At 40.6% G+C, this 19,564-nt stretch overlaps 1 protein-coding gene across 5 annotated transcripts in view; it reads right to left on the bottom strand.

Annotated features, from left to right (window-relative positions):
* Positions 1-19,564, bottom strand: part of RGS6 (regulator of G protein signaling 6) — a 279,182-nt gene that overhangs the window by 64,977 nt on the left and 194,641 nt on the right. For all 5 annotated transcript variants that reach the window (XR_015697540.1, XM_087721775.1, XM_087721784.1 and 2 more), the window contains 3 exons: positions 18,774-18,884; positions 17,812-17,937; positions 4,236-4,422 (listed from right to left, as the gene is read on the bottom strand). Coding sequence is in view for 4 of the 5 variants with exons in the window: in XM_087721775.1 (XP_087577901.1) it covers positions 4,236-4,422; positions 17,812-17,937; positions 18,774-18,884 (424 nt within the window). In the remaining variant the exon portion in view is untranslated. The remainder of the gene's footprint in view (positions 1-4,235; positions 4,423-17,811; positions 17,938-18,773; positions 18,885-19,564) is intronic.

Below are 19,564 nucleotides of genomic sequence, written 5' to 3'. Positions count from 1 at the left end.
GAGGGACAGGATGTGGCTTTATTCAAGCTGTTCACAATTGCAAGCATTCTACATTACAGCCATAACTTGTCAGCTTCTTCCAGAAACTGTCAGCACGATGCTATGCATTTGGTCACATCTTTCAGAAGTTTTAAGTAAAAAGAACGTTTGCGAAGTAAAATACCGTAGATGTGGTTTTGTATTCCTTGAAAACCAGGGCCAGCCCTCACTGTGGGTTTGGTTGCAGAGTTATTTTCAGAAACAAGCCTGCATTTGAGCCTGACATACGTGTGCTTGTCAGGGGTGGGGGTGGGGGATGACTTACAAAGATTTGTGCCTGCTGCTTCAAGATGTGAAGTCAAGAGATGGTATGCCATAAAGCCACCGGGTGCTGCAGCTATCTTGGGAGTGACTGCGCAAATCAATGTGATGGATGGAGCATTTCTGCATTTGGGAGCAGTCTTGTTTTATGGCCTACATATAAGAGTCACCTGGGCTTTCGGCAGCCCATTCAGAAAGAAAACCCAGATTTCCTCTTTCAGCAGTGGCCTTCGATGTAACACACCCAGTATTTGCTATCACTTGCCATCAAGACTTCATCAGAACTAGTTTTCAGCAAACACTCCGCGGCTCTCAAACCTGAACTGTAGGCAGAAGGGAAGAAGCTATTTAGTATCTGTTGCCAAGAGTCCAGACTTCCAGAAGTCCCCAAAAAGGACTGCGAGCTGGTTAATAGTCTGCATCTGAAATGTTGTAGCAATAGCAATAGCACTTAGACTTATATACCGCTTTACAGTGCTTTACAGCCCTCTCTAAGCGGTTTACAGAATCAGCATATTGTCCCCAACAATCAGGGTCCTCATTTTACCCACCTTGGAAGGGTGGAAGGCTGAGTCAACCTGGCGAGATTTGAACTGCCAAATTGCAGTCAGCTAGCAGTCAGCAGAAGTAGCCTGCAGTACTGCAGTCTGACCACTCAGTCACCGTGGCTCATGTAATTCAGTGCTGGGTGGGAATTCTGGGAACTGAAGTCCACACATCCTAAAAGTTGTGAAGGTTGAAAAATTATGCTGTGCTGTAGCTATTCTTACACCCGAGACCTTTGACCACTTTAATACCAGTTTTCTAGCAGAGACATTACACTGCCCTTGATTTCTATCAAAGCCCACCTTCCCTTATGCCTCATTATTTTGTCCTGACCCAAATCTTAACACGTTCCTCTTAGCCAACGGTGAAACACGGGATCTACAATTATATGGAATGAAACAGCAACTCTGAACAGAAGTCTAGGATAGGCAGCAGAAGAGGCGGGAGAAGGGAGGCAAACCTGTTGCTCCACTGCCCAGAGCTGTGGCTGTGTAGCACTGAGGGCAGGTGGTTCTTCATTGTGACTCACTGTTCTTGCTGGCATTGGTAACTTTCTCTCAGTCAATTTTATGCGGTGACCAGGAAATTGACAAGCTGGAGACTGAATAACTATATTACTAGCAAGTGGGAAGAGAGATATAGGAAGGTCCTTTTACTGCCTCAAGTTGTAGATCCCCTGCAGGATTAGACAACTTGGTGTCCCCATTCAGGTTTTAGAAGCAGTACACCTTCCAACAACCTTGTCACTTGCTATGATGGTAGGACTGACAGGGACTGTCTTTGTGAGGGTCCCATCGGAAGCCAGTTTGGAGGAGGAGAAGGAGGAGCTGGAAGGAGCTCTGCATCAAACCTATGTATCAGTGGTGGGTTTCAAAATTTTTTAGAACCTCTTCTATAGGTGTGGCCTGCTTTGTGGGAATGACTTGCCAGCCATGTGACCAAGTGGGAGTGGCTTAGCAGTCATGTGACTGGGTGGGCATGGCCAACTTGTAAAATGTGGTGAAGCTCACTTAACAACGCTCTTGCTTAGCAACCAAAATGTTGGCTCAGAAACTCTGGCATTTGAAGCATGTGAGTCTTAAAGCTGTCAAGTTACAAGACCCTTGCACCCCTAACCCTTTAGAAAAAAACCCCCAGGAGTGTTCAAACTTGACAGCTTTAAGACTTGTGGACTTCAACTCCCAGAATTCCTCCTCTTGCTCTTCATCTTGATGATGTGCGGACGGGCGGTGGGAGGGAGCTGGAACCGGTTCTAAACAGCACTGTAGATTTTTGGAACCTCTTCTATAGAAGAGGTTAGAACTGGCAGGAACCCACCCCTGCTATGTATGCACCTGAGAAATCAATTCCCTGATTTAATTTCTGAAAAATATAGGATAGTTCCAGTAACTGTGGTCCTAACCTCATATCTATATACATATCAGAATTTATAATATCATTTTTGAAGGAAACTGCAGGATGAAACAGTTCCTTGCAGGAAAACTCAAAGCTAGCAGGGAAGATACCGCCTGGAAACTTCTCCAGCACTGCCTATACAGCTGGCCACTGGGCCAAATGCAGTATTATAGACTAACTCTGCCCATTGCCAGCAGTTTGAACCTGACTGGCTCAAGATTGACTCAGCCTTCCATCCTTCTGAGTTGATAAAATGAGGACCCAGACTGTTGGAGGCAATGTGCTGACTGCTTAAAGAGGCTGAAAAGCACTATGAACCAGTATACAGTATAAGGCTAAGTTCTATTGCTATTTCTGGAGAAGGAGTTAACCAGGGAAGAATGTGGCGGCAGCAGTTGCAAATATTTCTTCTCAAGTCCATTCTCTCTGGGCACTGCGGTGAATCTGGCTGCAGATGTTGCCAAGAGAGTGTGCGAGCAACTGTGTCCATTCATTTGTTCTGTTGAACTGGATGACGTAACCCTTTCATCCTCCCACTCGCTCATCTGAGATCTCCCTCCAGTAATGGTGATTCTATCCAATTAATCTAATGGCCTCCACCATGCATCCAAAAAAAAAAGTGGGGGTAAGTGAGAGAGGCAGCAATTGCTCCATCACATTTTCATGATTACTCAGCCTTTCTCTTCTCCTGGCAGGCAAAACTGAGCAAGTGATTGCAAAGAGTCTCTGTAATTGCTCACCTGCCTACTCCAATTGCTACCTGCTTGCTTCGATTGCTGATTTCCTCACTTTGACCAATGCAGCAGGAAAGATTGGAAAAAGAGGGGGAGCCAAAGGCTTAAGTAGAGGCCCACCTTGAAAAAATCATCCAGGAACAATTAAATATTTTTTTTAATGTATCTAGTTGGAAAACGGCTTACTCTCTTTAGAGTCTTGGATAATCTTATCTTCCTTAGCGTATCTATACTTTCTTTTAGTAATGTTTCCCACTTTATACCACAGGAACGTGGGATTGCATGTGTACGTGCCCATACATGTAAACTCAGATCACAATTTGAGTCAGAGGATGTTAGGTTTTACCCATGATATCTGTTCTCATTGTAAATGTTCATATTCAGGAAATACAACATTTGGTAGTTTCAGCTAAGCTCCTAATTGTTCTCTGCTGCTTTGAAGTATAGGACACAGAATAATTTGTTTAAGTTACAGAAAGGCAGTGTCTGCCTGAAAGTGTGAAAGACTTCCTAACAATACAATCAGTACATGAAAGGAACCAAGGATTGCTAAACAAGCATGTCAAAGATGTTTAATTTGGACTCCTGTACTTAGCCAGGGTGGGGAGGGGAGGGGTGGACTTGATGAGCGTCTAAAACTTTACATCTCCATCTCTCTCTCTCTCTCTCTCTCTCTCTCTCTCTCTCTCTCTCTCTCTCTCTCTCTCTCTCTCTCTCTCTCTCTCTCTCTCTCTCAAGGTGTAGATAAGGCTATCAATGGGGTGCATGCCAATAAAAGCCTTTTATGTTTATAATAACCTTGTAGATTATTTAAGGCAGCGGTTCCCAACCTGTGGGCTGTGGCCCACTACCGGCCCATGGCCTATTCACATCTGAGCTACGTGAGTGGTGGTCCAGCACATAGACCCATTTGCATGAGTGGTGAGTGTTCACAGCCCCACCGAGCTATGCGCACGCATGCTCCTCACACAAAATCATGCCCTCTTCCTCTCCTCCCCCCGACCCTGGGCCGCCCACCTGGAAAGATTAGGGAATGCTGCTCTAAGGAACTACAGGTGATAGTAGCAAACATTATCATATTTTTTAAAAAAAATCCATTTCCTTATTCAATTCATGTTTCTGCTCCTGATTAAGACTGAAGCATCTCCACTTTACACATTAATAAGTTATGCATTTTCCAGGGACAGTTTAGCAGTTTAAAAGCTGCATTTCCCTCTTTTGTTCTAGTGCATTATTAGAAATGACCATCCAAGTCCGAACCTGTGCATCTTCATATGTGTACCTCCCTGGGTCTTTGACGTTTTGGCTTGTGATTTCATAGCTGTGAGAGTCCAGGTTGATGGCACTCTGGGCCCCGGGAGCGAGGAACTCTTGCCAGATATCTTCTACTCTGGTTGCTACATCTTGAAATGGTTGTTTTTTGAGATCTTGGACAGCCAACCAAAACCTGCATTGAGGCAACAAAGAAAGAAAATGTATCCCAGAAAACTTGAGTCAGCTGCACCACCAAGATTCAGGTTAATTTTAGCCCAATCTTTTTACAGCCAATATCCAACTGATATCCAAATGTCTATGGAGATTCTCAGTCATCCAGGTCATGGTTGTCCCAAAGGTGCTTTTTCAAGGGGCAACTGGACTTTCCACAAGGAGTATAAATCCTTCCCTTACCCCACCATCCAGTCAGAGCTGAAGAAGAACATTTTCAAAGAAAAAACAGAAAGTCCAGTTGCCTCTTGAAAAAGGATCTTTGGGACAACTGATATCCAAATAACCTTTGCCAGACCCATTAACATGTTGTAATTTCTGAGTGATTCTGAAAGAAAAATCACATTTTACAGCCTCTCCATGCATTGGTAATGCACTTCAACCTCTCCATCACTTTTTAGAATCATGTACAGAGACCTTATGAAATTAGAAACAGGAAATAGAGCTATTTTGAAGACAATATGCTTTTGATATGCTTACTAAGAACAAACTGAAATATAGTCTCCCCACCTCCTCCTTCCAACAAGTATCTTGTGTCAAATCCCAGAGTAATCAATGAAGAGAAGGAATTGTTTCAGGCATAAAAAGTCGGTCTGGCTCAAATTCAGTCTAATATTTTTAACCCTGTTTATGTTGAAGATCACTTGGCTTTATCCTATGCTATACTACTTAAGCGAAGGAAGTTTGAAAGGAAAACTCTTCATCAACAGAGCAATATCATAGCCAGGAGATTCTGATTGATTGATTGATTATCTACCACCAACTTGTCAACACTCAGTAACCATATAGATTTTTGCCCTGAGTTTGCTAGAAGTTGATTTTTGCAGATAACTATTCTACATAATGCACCTTTGCTATCTAGTCATGCTGGCCACATGACCACGGAGACGTCTTCGGATATCTCTTCCGCTTTGAAATGGAGATGAGCATGGCTCCCTAGAATCGGGAACGACTAGCACATATGTGCGAGGGGAACCTTTACCTTTATCCTTCAGAATTGTTGTTTTTCACTGTTTGTTGAACACATTACTCACAAAAGTTTTACATTAGATACAATGTCTTTATTTGGTTCCTGAGGAAGTGTTTTAACGGGAGCATGCACAATGCCATCTTGCCACCTAGTGGACGTTCACAGCAACTGGTTCTTTTGACCCATTCATGGCACCTTGCATTTTTTTCTTTCTGAACTGGCATTATCTACATGGATAAGTAGGAGTTGGGGCCGAATATCCTTGGCACGCCAAGCATGAGTACATCCACCTAATCTTTAATCTCTTACTTCTAACTTGCCATTTCTTCATGGGTCTTTCTAGATATTTATGAATTCTTATTACGCCTTTCCTGGAAACTAGATACAAACATGCTCTATGATAAAACAGTGGATGTATTCAGAAAGCAAGTCAGTCAAACATCCAGCCCAATGCAATGGGAAGCTTGGTTAGTTTCAAGTTTGATTAGTTTTTTTGGGGGGGGGGACGAAAGAGTGGGAGAGCTCAGCATTTTGTGAAGACAGTCCATTTGGTTAGTTTTGTATAAAAATAAAAATAGATTCATTCAGTAACCACATTTGTGAGTCATATAAATTATAAACCCAGTCAGAGGCATTACAAGAATATGATAAATGCTATCAGATCCGAGATTGATCACTTGCAAATAACAGCCCTTAGGTTATTATGTATATCCATGTATATTAAACCAGCAATTGGACTTGGAAAATCTGGGGAGATTTCTACTTTGCATGCATCTCCAGGGCAATACTTATCCAAAAGTCTTCTCACTTCATTTCATCAGGTGATCCTTTCTTTATTCCTCCAATAAAATATTTTAATATTTAAAATATTAAAGATTTCTTGCTCCCCCATTTAACTATGGACCACATTCATTGTTGTTAACAGTGAGAAAAAAATGTTTCCCAGTCAGCCAGTGATCTAGCTTGGCCTAAGCTTCCTTTACTACAAAAAACATGAAAAATGTCTATATGTTACCACTTCCTGTTCTTAACAATCGCCCAAACCAGCATTAAAACTACTGGTCGAAAGTTTAGGTGGGGCTGCATACCACAGCCTTTGAAAAACAGCCTACAGTTTAACTGTCCAGTTCTCCTCCTTCTCATTCATGGCCATGGCAACCTGAAAGCAAGAGCCCAGAGAACTGGCTACTTAACTTAAGAAACAGTGCAGAGATCAAAAGTGGTGGTCAATGACGATGCATCTCACTTTAGATATCCAGATATTTTATATTGTCTATTTACAAAAACTGGAAACCAGTGGACAACCCATCCACTAACCACCTTAAATATACCTTTGCAGGAATCCCTCCATAGGCTGCAACAGAGGAATGCGATTGGCAAACGTTTGTAAAATGTGGGGAAGGTTCTGGAACAAACTACTGTATATGTAGGCCCTTTTCTTGGCATCATACAGAGAGTGAAATACAGAGAACATGGATACAGCTGGGTATGGTATCAGATAAGGTATTTAGTATAGCCTGCCTTAACTGTGGTTCTCCCCACCCCCCAGGCAGCCATTCTGACTAGGGATTCTGGGAATTGTAGTTAAATACAACTGAGGGTACCAGGTTGAAGAAAGGAATCTTAGTACCTGGAACAAAGCTGTGCTGTTATTACAATGGCTGAAATATCAGCCTGAGGAAGCAAAACTCTGCTGGCTTGGAGGATCACTGGAACCGAAACAAAGCGGATCCACCTAATAAGGAGAGTATAAATGCCATTTCACGTGTTCTGGGGAGAAAATATGAGTGTTAAATGACAATATCTGTAGCATTTATTACATACGCTGGCTAGGGCATGTCGTGAGAATGGCTGATGGTCGGATTCCGAAAGATCTCCTGTATGGAGATTTAGTGCAGGGAAAGCGCCCCAGAGGGAGACCACAGCTGCGATATAAGGATATCTTCAAGAGGGATCTAAAGGCCTTGGGAATGGACATAAACAGCTGGGAAACCTTGACCTCTGATCGTTCAGCTTGGAGGCTAAAGACGCAGCATGGCCTTCTCCAATATGAAGAGACACTTGTTTGGCAGGCTGAGGCAAAGAGGCAGTCCCAGAACTCAATGTGGCCTCAATGTGGAAGGGATTGCCACTCCCGAATTGGCATTTTTAGTCACAACAGATGCTGCATTAGGACCTCTTTCCAGAGCATGATACCATAGTCTTTTGAGACGGAAGGATGCCAATGGATGGTATTATTAGTTTACTCACTGTTTGTGGTTGATTGTCATACTGTCTGTCCCTGACAGTGATTTTCACAATAGGAGAGGTGGATTACCTAGAGCATACATGCCATCTGTTTTAATATATATGAAGCCACTGATTGGTCTCTGTGGCACATTTCCTTCACATGCACCACCCAAATGGAATGGCTGAGAAAAGCACTGCTTTATCAGAACACTCCTCAACGGGTTTGAAAGTGTGAAAAATGTTTTTTTTTTTACTCTGAAATAATCCCCAACTGGCAATTTTACAAGAATACTAAGGAACTTTGTACACCTAGAAGTGTCCTCGTTTTAATATTTGTTTGCAGCCAGGGATACCAAAGAAGGGGAAGAAAAAGAACAAAGCATTTGTGAAATCTTCTTCAAATGAACAGAAGGAGCTGCATTTTCTGCTGTGCTGATCTCTCCCTCGAATGATTTTCTACCCTTTTGAAAGGAATATGTAAATATTTAGAACGGAGAACTTGTTTCTATTTCTGCCTTCTCGAGGGTAACAAGTTCACCAAGGATCAAATTCTATGCCTTCTACCTACACAGAACAGGCTGGCCTCAGGCCAAAGTAAGCTTGTTTAAAAGTTCCATTGTTTTCCATGGGTGAATTATGGATGAATTTAAGGAACACAGAAATGCTTATTAGCCATCTTAGTTTCACACTGACTTAACAGACTACCAAGTAATGCTTATTCCTTATGTCTTGTGTACATAAGTGTGTGCATATATGTATGTATACACATATACTAAAACTCTCTCTCTCTCTCTCTCTCACACACACACACTCACATACAGATACACTATGTTGAGAGAGACATAAACTATTTTACCAACAATGCTGTCTTGGGAAATAATGGGCAACCTAACAAACTGCACTTTCTCTGACCTGGCTGGGCTATATATCATAAAATTCCAGGGAAATGTATTTATTTATTACACTTGATTGGGGAAGCTCTGATCAGCTGACATATGGCTCCCAGATGGCCTTTTGCAGCCAAACTAGGCCTTCTTACAATTCACTGGGAATAGACCACTTCTGCACATGCATTTTCTGATGTCACAAATGAAATACTGTACTTCTTGGAATATTTAAACTGTGGATACTATTAACACAGGAAGCAGAGAAGTAATCTTTTTTTAATGTTTATTAAATGCTTGGAGACAAAAAAAAACTTTTTAGTTGCAAAAAATTGCAAAGAAACGAAGGTGCCATTTGAAGCATGATCTAGCTATCAGTGAGAAGGGAAAAATATATACAGAAAGATATTAGGATTCTAAGCTACTGGCTGTATTTCTTTGAAGCTGTTAAACATGAGGGATGGTTTTTTTTAAATGAAGATGTGTCCAACCAAGGTACGGTTGGCTGAGTTTGCATATTGTGCAAAGCCAAAACAATATGAAATTCAGCAGTAAAACTTAGCACAATGTGCAAATTCAGCCATTTCGTCCTATTTGAGTTTGTCCCTTATTTAGGTGCCCTCCTAGGTGGGCTTCAATTGTATAATCCTTAGCCAACCTAGAGGGCACCACCTGGTCTGGAGCTGCATCCTAGCCTTAAGGCCAGTCATGCAACATTTTCCCATCCCAGGTAATTCTGCAAGCACCATCCTTGGTTTTTGTCTGGTATCAAGTCTGTATCAATTAGTATGTTTTCACTGCTATTTGGCAGGCATAAGTCCCCATGGAGCACGTGCTCCCTCTAGTGGCGAAGAACCCAAAGGGTTTGGAATGTTTTACCAACTCTGATTCTTCCGCCAATGAATTTATAACTAGAAAACTAGCAAACATACGAATAAGTGTATATTCCACATATACACATAAATCTTATGTAAGATTTCAGACTGCAGGAGCCTGATAGCAATGTTTGTCTGATTTATTTATTCTTGGAGAAATCTTTCTTTTTCTGTTTCTTCCCATTCATTTGGAATACATTACCCATCACACAATAACTGTGGATGATAGGGACTGTATTCCAACACATCTAGAGGACAATCTATCGAGGGAGGCCAATCTGCATAATATCTGATTATGCCACTTACTTAAAATTGTATTCCTGGAGAGAGAGATTTTTTTAGGCATATTTTATCTATTTGAATATTCCATATTACTTTCTGAATGTCTTAATGGTTTGGAGGTAAACCATTGTTTTAAACAAAATGGCTGTTTATGTGGTTCTGCAACCCAGGCCAGATTATCACTACCATTTCGGCCAAACTGGGAGCAACTCACTTCTGTACTTTCCCCCAAGCCACATTAACAAGCTTATGGGTTGTAACTTCCAACAAATTAATCATTTCTGAAACTTCTTGTATCTACTTCTGCCTCAATGTGGAAATTGAGGAGACAAAACAACCACACTGTCAGAGTTCCAAGTAATACACCCATAGCAAACAGAACTCCAAGGCAGGTAGATTCCTAAAAGATTAGTTTGATTGGTTGTACAAGCAATAGCAATAGCACCTAGATTTATACACCACTTTATAGTGCTTTACAGACCTCTCTAAGCAGTTTTCAGAGTCAGCATATTTCCTCCAACGATTTGGCTCCTCATTTTACCCACCTTGGAAGGATGGAAGGCTGAGTCAACCTTGAGCTTGGTGGGATTTGAACTGCCAAATTGCAGACAGCTGGCAGGCAGCAAAAGTAGCCCAGAGTACTGTACTCTAACGATTACGCCACCATGGCTCATATTGGCACAGACTGGCGAAAACCAACTCTAAATGTTCCCGGCATTTTCATCTAATTAAAAGTTTTTTCCCTTCCCCAAACAGTCACATGGTCCAATCAAAGCTCCAGTTCACCCAATCCAGGCCGAACCAGCAGCAACCCACTTCTGGCACAGAGGCCAAAAATGGGATAGAGGCCAAAAATGGGTGGTGATAGGTGGCAGTGGCGATGGGCGGTGATGGTGGTGATGGGTGGTGGCCATCCTAACAGCCTGATAGGAAGTATTCTGGGAAGCTGATCCAACCGCCAGTGAGCTGCATGTGTTAAATCAGGCTGCACTGAAGCTGACCAGGCTGTTTGCTGTTTGCTGCAAGGAGGAAAATTGCTGGGAACCAGAGGCCGAAGGGTGGGGGCTGGTGGGGCTTCGGCAACAATCACAGTATAAGATGCACAGACATTTCCACCCACTTTTGGAAGGGAGGTGCATCTTAAACACTGAAAAATATGGTAAATAGCACTGAGTGAGCAGAAAGAATTTAATGGTAATGAAAACCTATATTATCTGTGCATATCTATATTCATAGCTTTGCATTTATTATGTTTACAACCTCATAATGTTTTCAGAATATATGTAGTTAGCAGTTAGAATAAAGAATATTAAAAGCAATCTGTTTTAAGTTAAGGAAAATTGCCTGAAGAAATAAAACTCCCCTCATATTCGAGTCCTCCATTTAAGTGAACCTCTTTTCTCATTGCTAGGCCTTAAAGTTTTCCCTTTTTTAAATTCCCAAATGCCCCTCTGCTTAGTTTCAAGGTTGTCAAATTATTGCTCCTTCCTAGATTAAGAAAAGGGAAGGAGAATTTTAATCATTGCGGCGTCCTATGGATTTTTGTGATATACAAAAGAGGATAGAAGTCCAGAGACAGATGGTGAAGGTTCCCCTCAAGATTGACCTTGAGCATTTTGTTGCTATAGGCAAAATACTGAAATAGCTTATTTTTCCCACAGGATTCTGAAAGTTCAAAAACCCGTAGCCGACTGCTCACTTGGTTCTCCTGGCTGCAGAATTTTGATGAGGCCGTCTTTAGGCCCTGAAACTCTGCTTCCATAATTGCTCCCCTCTTGCGCTTACTGCTTTATTGTCTCAGTAAGCTTTGGACTTTGTTCACTAATGCTACTGCTGTTCACCCATCTGCCCTTAACTCGGTAAAGTATATCTTTTAATTCTCCAAATGCTGCTGAGGTGTACCGACTGATGCCAAGATTCTTTGATTTACCAGTTCAGGGGTAGCAAATTCTGCACTGCTTATGGTTGAGACTATACTTTGATTTCTCCAGGGAATTTCTGGACTGGGAGGCCCAATATTCTTGTCCTTTTGAAAAGGAGCAGAGAGAAGGGTTAAAGAGTAAAATTAAAGATCTTCTTGAAAATTCTCCAACTCTTTTACAACTTTTGTTTTGGGAAAAGGTAAGGGACAGTTGATGTTGACTCCCCCTTAGGAGTGGGGAGGAGTTAAATAATTAATTTAAACTTGTTTTGAGGACATTTCATCAAATTTCCTATCTTCAAACATATGCCAATAACTTCATGACTGACTTAAACCCACACTTAACCTGTAGGCCTCTTTTACTTAATATTCATTTATGACATTTTTTAAAAATCATCTGGATCCATGGAAATGAATCTTTCACAAAACTTGATCATGAAATTAACAACCTCCAACCCAGCATTAATCTTAGCCTATCTACAGAATGTCCATTTCCTTGATATCACCGTAAAACTATACAATGGTTACATAAATATCACATTATATGGAAACCTACAGATCCCTACATTTCATCTGTTCCCTCCAGCTTCAACCAGAACAAGCTACCAGATCTATCATTTATAGCCAGGCTTGACACCACAACTGCATTTATTCTCACCTACACGATAAAGAAGCTCAACTGATGAAATTAAACCAGCTATTCAGGGCAGAGAACTACGCAACTAACAAGATCAATAGACAAATGAATAGAGCCAGGCCAATTCCCAAGAAAGACCTATTAAAAGGCACACTACAGAAATGGAAATGGAACCAACCCACAACTATACTGGTAGTCGCCTGCAGCTTAGACAAATTAAAAGGGATTCCCACTAGCAAAATAAAAGACAAAAAACCCCACAAAACAGAAGAATGGGAACCAGTCCCTGTAGCAAACCCAGGTATTTTTCCTATTCTCACCAACAGCAGTATCACAGATGGCAACAAGTTCACAGACAAGATTAGAGGTGATATTTCTCTAAAGTGATACATGCCATTATCTGTCAGCAAAGTCTGTCTAGCATTCTCTAGCACTAGCACTGATGATGTTACTTATTTTGGGTAATGAAACATCTGCAAGAAAACAACCAAGCTCAGAGAACATCAAGGGCCCCTCGGGTCTCTCAATATTCTATGTAGGACAAATAAGACAAATGTTGTACAAAATAATTAAGAGACACCATTTTGACATTAGTACTCAAAACAAAGACAAAATTGTATCAGAGTAATACAGTCTCCCAGGATACTGCGTAACACACCTGAACAAGATTATTTTGGAAAACTGAATTATAACATTATTGTTGACCAAGAAGTTGTTGGACTCACACCAAAAGATTGCAGGCCATCTTAGAAGATCTCAGAAAACATAATGATTTTTCTTAACACATTAGAATTGTTAATTGTTAAGGTACTGGTAATCTGTCTTACATGTAAGCTGAAGCTCCATAGCCAACCTGCCGCCTTTCCCTTCTATCTCTAATGCCTTTTCTCCCCCATTGCAAAGAGTGCAGAGGAACAGCAACAAGAATGATTAGGACACTGAAAGCTAAAACATGCAAATAATGGTTACATGAATTGGTTATGCCTAATTTAGTCAAAAGAAGGACTAGGGGAGACATGATAGAAATGTTCCAATATTGGAGGGGCTCCTACAAAGATGAGGAGGTCAAACTATTTTCCAAAGCACAAAAAGACAAGACAAGAAACAATGGAAAGAAACCAACCAAGGAGAGAAGCAACCTAGGGAATTAAAGAGAAATTTCCTAACAGTGAGAGCCATCAACAAATGGTACAACTTGCCTTCAGATGTGGTGGGTGCTCCATCACTGGAAGCTTTTAAAAAGAGACTGGACAATAATTTATCTGAGCTCGTATAAGGTCTCCTGCTCTAGCAGGAAATTGGACTAGAAGATCTCCAAGGTCCCTTTCCAACTCTGTTCTACTAAAGTGCTGAAAGAAGGCTGCTGAAGCCAGTCCTAAAAAAAAGAACTTCGTGAAGGGCAGATTAATGAATTGATATAATTAGCGTGTTTCCACCTGGGATGATTAAACCATTCTGAGATAGATTTTGGAAGAAGACATCTTTCATTGAGATAATGTGCAGGAGATGTTCTCTAAATTTTCTCTTAGCCTGAGTGAATTTAAGAAATGGTAATAACGCAGAACAAAGGCCACAAGAAGAAAAGTATTTTTGAGAATTATCTGTGATCATGATAGTTGAAATTTACCGGATTGGATGGATGGAATCAGTCCAGCTTAGAAAGAGTGGCACTTGAACTGATATTTATTTATTTAGCGTATGGCATATGGTATATAAACTAGCTAACAGTTCATCTATATTAGTAAAATATAATAAAATCTAAATGTTAAAAAGACCTATATTCAATGTCTAGGCAACTAACCATTGAAGCGTAGCACCGTTTAACATTTTAACCACCACACTAAACTTCATCCTACATAAAATATACATTGTGTAGTCTCATATCTGTGTTTATTTGCTCTAGTGCAGTACTTCTTAAAAGTTTTTTTTTCTCTTTTAAAATCCATAGCAACTTTTAAAATTTTAGAAGGATATCAAAATAGCTTTTGTTTGTATGGGGTTATATTTATCAATATGTAACGGCAGATAACAGAGTAACAGAGTTGGAAGGGACATTCTAGTCCAATCCCCTGCTCAAGCAGGAGACCCTACCCCATTCCAGACAAGTGGCTGTCCAGCCTCTTCTTAAAAGCCTCCAGCGATGGAGCATCCACAACTTCTGAAGGCAAGCCGTTTCATAAGTTAATGAATTAATACACAATGCAAAGTTAAAATTGGCACATTCACTGTCACTATCACTTCTCATGAGTGTTTGATGGGATTTATATTTGTTTTCAAGAAAAGCTAGCAAAAATGTTGAATTTGCAGACCAGGGGGTGAGGGTGGGGTGGGGAGGCAGGTCTTGGGGGATCCCCAAGTGTTCTTGCAACATATTTTGAGAAAGACTATTCTAGTGGATGCAAAACATTGGATACAGAAGTTGAAGGTATAAATGGGTCCATTCTGCACTGAAGGGAGGAAAACTAATCTTACTTCAGTCCTCAGTTTCTTTATTTAGAAAATTGTATCCACACTGTCACTACATACGTAGATAGGAGGCCTTTAAAAATCACTCCTCTTAATCGCCGTTGCTAAAAGCCAAAATTAAACTAAATGGGTAAATAAGATAGCAAGATGAGGGAGCTACAGAAATAACTTAAGAAAATGACATTTGTGTTGTCCCAATTACATGCAGTCCTTGACTTACAATAGTTTATTTAGTGACCATTCAAAATTACAATGGCACTGAAAAAGTGACTTATGACCATTTTTCACACTTATGACCATTGCAGCATCACACAATTCAGACACAATTCAGACACTTGGCAACTGATTCATATTTATAATGGTTGCAATGTCCCAGGGTCATGTGATCACCTTTTGCAAACCTGACAAGCAAGGTCAATGAGGGAAGCCAGATTCACTCAACAACGGTGTGATTCCTAACTTAACAACTGCAGTGATTCACTTAACCACTGTGGCAAGAAAGGTCCTAAAATGGGGCAAAACTCACTTAGCAAATGTCTCACTCAGCAACAGAAACTCTGGGTTCAATTGTGGTCATAAGTCAAGGACTACCTGTATATCATACCCAGATGGCCTGCTGTGCTATGGCTCAGTGATCAAGCACATCCCTTGCATGGAAACAATCCCAGTTCAATTGCCAACATCTCCAGGTGAGGCTCTTGCTGAGCTGCTGCCAGCCAGTGGTGGCAAATTTGTGCTAAATGGATTCATGGTCAATTGTACTAAGCTTCCTGCATCCCTAACACAAGTTTGGAAGATCCACAGGTTACATTCTGCTTGTGCAGATACCTTCAGAACATCTGCCTTGGCTAAAATAAGAAAGCTGGGTTGTCAATCTCTTGTGGCCTAAGGCTGACAATAATAAAGCAAGTCCTGCAAAGAAAACAATAGAGGAAGGGCCTGTGTCATATCTGTGAATTAGAATTCGATTCAGAGCCTGTGTTTGCACAAATTAATATGGTTACTGAAACGTCCCGTTTTCTGATCTACGCCCCAAACTATAAACTCACGGAATATCCTCCATTCATATAGCACACCAAGCTACCAAAGATCTAAAGGTAAAGGTTCCTCTTGCACATATGTGCTAGTCGTTCCTGACTCTAGGGGGAGTGCTCATCTCCATTTCAAAGCCAGAAAGCCAGCGCTACCTGAAGACATCTCTGTAGTCATGTGGCTGGTATGACTAAAGGCCGAAGGCGCATGGAACACTGTTACCTTCCCACCAAAGTGGTCCCTATTTTTCTACTTGCGTTTTTATGTTCTTTCGAACTGCTAGATTGGCAGAAGCTGGGACAAGTAATGGGAGCTCATTTCATTACGTAGCACTAGGGATTTGAATTGCTGAACTGCTGACTTTTCTGATTGACAATCTCAGTGTCTTAGCCACTGAGCCACGGTGTCCCCAAAGATCTAACAAATGCTAAAGTTAAGCATGTTGTATAAATGCAGCCACTGGGGTTGTAACTGACTTGGTTAACATGTTGTGTATATACACAGCTAGTGAGTACAGGTAGTTCTCGACTTAAAGCAGTTCATTAAGTGACTGTTCCAAGATGTAACATCACAGAAAAAAGTGACTTATAAACATTTTTCACTTACAACTGTTGTAGCATCCCCTTGGTGATTTACATTTGCATGCTTAACAACTGACTCACATTTATGATAGTTGCAGTGTGCAGGAGTCATGTAATTGCCTTTTGTGACCTTCTGACAAAAGAAAGCTAATGGGGAAACCAGATTCACTTAGCAACCATGTTATTAATTTAACAACTGCAGTGAAGTCATAAAATGGGGAAAAAACTCACTTAACAAATTTTTCACTTAACAACATACATTTTGGGCTCAGTTGTGGTCCTAAGTTGAGGGCTATAATTTGTACTACCTGTATACAAAATTCCACTGCTTCTTCCTATGGTCACAATACAGATTAGATCTACATGCACAAGCTGCATGCATTTCAATGAGACTTAAAGAAAACCTCCGATGGAATTCCAATTTTAAGATGTCTGTTACAGATGTCAATTGTGAGGGCAAGGAGTCAATATTCCTTCTGCAAATTATTTGCTGAAAAGGCACTATCAGATGTTAGCCTTCTAAATTCTTTTGACCATGTTTCCTGATACCTGGAAGATGATGGCACCATCTAATTCTTTCACTGGCAATGGCTATCACAGAGAGGATTCAAGTGATTTAATGTGCTACCCAGCTTATCGGAGAAAGTACTTTTTACCATTGAATGCTAACACATAATGGAAAAATGATTGAGACTGTGGGAAAAAAATCAGATTTTTACATAGAACAGTGCATCTTCTGAATGTCTACAGAAATCCTCTAGTGGCTGGGGATCTCTGGAGGGCGATATGGCAAACTGAAGATACTTCTGCAAAAGCATAGCATAGCAAAGACCAAGAAACTGGTGAATAAACTGATTCCTTGGAATCTTTCCAGATAAGGAGAGGACGGAAGATTGACCACATGTTCTCTGGACAGCTGCTCTTCATGAGGAGACCACAGGATGCCCCTTTCTATGAGTCTGACAGCTGGGAGACAAAGGTATTTGCCATCTTGCTCACCATCACGGTGAACCCTTTTAAAGGCCACTAAGTTCACAAAGATCATTTTCTCATCATTTTAAGAAATTGCCTATTACCGTAGTTAACTTAAAGCTATTAGAAATTTCTTCATTGTTGGGAAGCTCTTTTCTTTCTATCTAAATCCCACCAAAATATCTTTGAATAAGGATGGTTGCAAATGCCATTTTGGACTCTGTGAATCTCCAAACTGCCCTTGGAACTGCTGTAGGGTGTTATTGGAGAGACACCCAAAATGGGAAGCCATGAATCATCCATGAGGTTATATGAAGTCAAGTCTGACTTGATGACACTCATTCAACTGATTTAAAGATGAATATAAAGGTGGGGTATAAATGAAGTTAATTAAATAATCTATAGACCATGGTGGAATTCAGTCCTTATTTTTGAGGCCAGTGAATGCTTCCCTAGTGTGAAGCCCTGCATCCACCAGAGTGCTGTATCTCTAGCTTCTTACCTGAGGTTTTCAGAACTGAATTCTGATTCCAAAAATCGAAAAAACTGGTCACGCCCCACAGGATCTTTCAACACCTCATCTATAGAGAAGCCCCATCTCTTGACCCGATGCTGGGAAGGCTCTTTGCTAAGTAAAAGGACAGAGAGGAGACTATTGCGACCATCAGCATATTTTAACATGTCAAATCTTCAAATCATCATTTAGAGTAGCTCAACTGAAAACTGCTTGCAGCAATAAGTGAATGAAACTGGAGGAAATGCTTGTGAAAACCTGTTTGATTTATGAGAGGAAAGGAATCTGTGCGTATGAAAACGGGTGATATGCACCCCTGCTCTATAGGAGCAACAGCAGATACTTTTCTTCCCTGCACTCTTTACCTAAAGGACTAATAGTTGTTTAAGCATAAACTAGCCATTAATTTAGAAGAGACCTAAATTACCTAATGCATGATAAACCAAGGTTACAGTTTGTTTTTAAAGCACTGCTTTATAATCACAGTTTATAAGACATGCCATGCCATAAATGGGGCTTATTTTCTTTTTTCTTTTTAAAAAGAATTTTGTGCAAAATGAATTACCATCCTTTGAAAAGTTTGGAATAAAATGACAGCAAATGTTATAAGTGCATGATAAAATGGTGTGTGTGTGTGTGTGTATGTGTGTGTGAAAGAGAGAGAGGGGGGAGGGTGGGAGGGAGCGCAAGGATGGGATTAAATGCCATTTGGTTTGGTCATGCCAACTCTTCTAATATAACTTGCCATTGTTATGCCATAAGAGATCTGGTGTAGGTTTACCAGTTATTGTCTTGCTGGAAGCAATAAAGTCCTATAGAACGTTTCAACTTCTAAAAGCCCTGTAGTACGCATCTGAGTTTTTGTCACACACATCCGGTAGTCTTTGCTTCTTAATATAGAACAGAATGAAGTATTGTTTAAAAAGTGTGTGTGTGTGGGGGGGTGTTACCTTGTTTCTAAGTCCCAAAACACAGCGTCATCATTTATCCAGGGATTGGAGGGTTCCGCAGGAGTTATAAAGGGATCATAATCCGTGTACTGCTCTGAATATGCAATTAAACTGTAACATAAAAAGAAAAAACAAGCACACTGGGAAAGTTTTTAAATGCTTTAAATGTACTGTATCTCTATACATTTGAAAATAATAATAATAAAAAACTGGCTGCTAGTGAGAAGTTGTTTTTTCTTGAATCTGTCATGGAAAGGATGATGTTATATCACCAGGCATCAGAATCACAATGTTTCATAACTAACAGAAGTTCTAGCAATTCAGCTTCAGGGTCTTTTGGCCACTACTGTCTGATCTCATTTTATTAACTGCATTTCACAACCACTACGGAAGAGGGAAAAGCTTTCACTTTGGGATATACAGCATGCAGGAAATGAAGCAATGGGGAAAAAAAGGAGAAAGAAAAAGGAATGAAGGCACCGTCATCTGCAAAGACGATTGGAGTAGCACAAACAATGTCACTGTGAATGGATGTTTCCTAATGCAATGGTAAGTGCCACGGGAAATTAAGAACAATGCAAATGATATTTCAATGCAAATGGTTTATTTCAATCATTTGTGGTTTTTTCCAGTGTCAGGTGAGAACATTTTGAATCCACCAGATGTTTGAAGACTCTTTAAAGTCTGTTTAAAGATTTGTGTTGATTTAGCTTCACCACATTAAAGTTTCCTTCTTGCTGGCTTTATTAATTCATTTGGTTGTGGGGTAGTGTCATTTGCTTTTGCTTGTG

This window comes from Thamnophis sirtalis, unplaced genomic scaffold, assembly GCF_051295495.1.
Source record: "Thamnophis sirtalis isolate CommonGarterSnake01/CBP01778 unplaced genomic scaffold, rThaSir2_p1.2 scaffold_1, whole genome shotgun sequence".
In the NCBI taxonomy this organism is placed as follows: Eukaryota; Metazoa; Chordata; class Lepidosauria; order Squamata; family Natricidae; genus Thamnophis; species Thamnophis sirtalis.
Note: the sequence above shows the minus strand (reverse complement) of the source record. Positions and strands in the feature narration are given on the sequence as shown.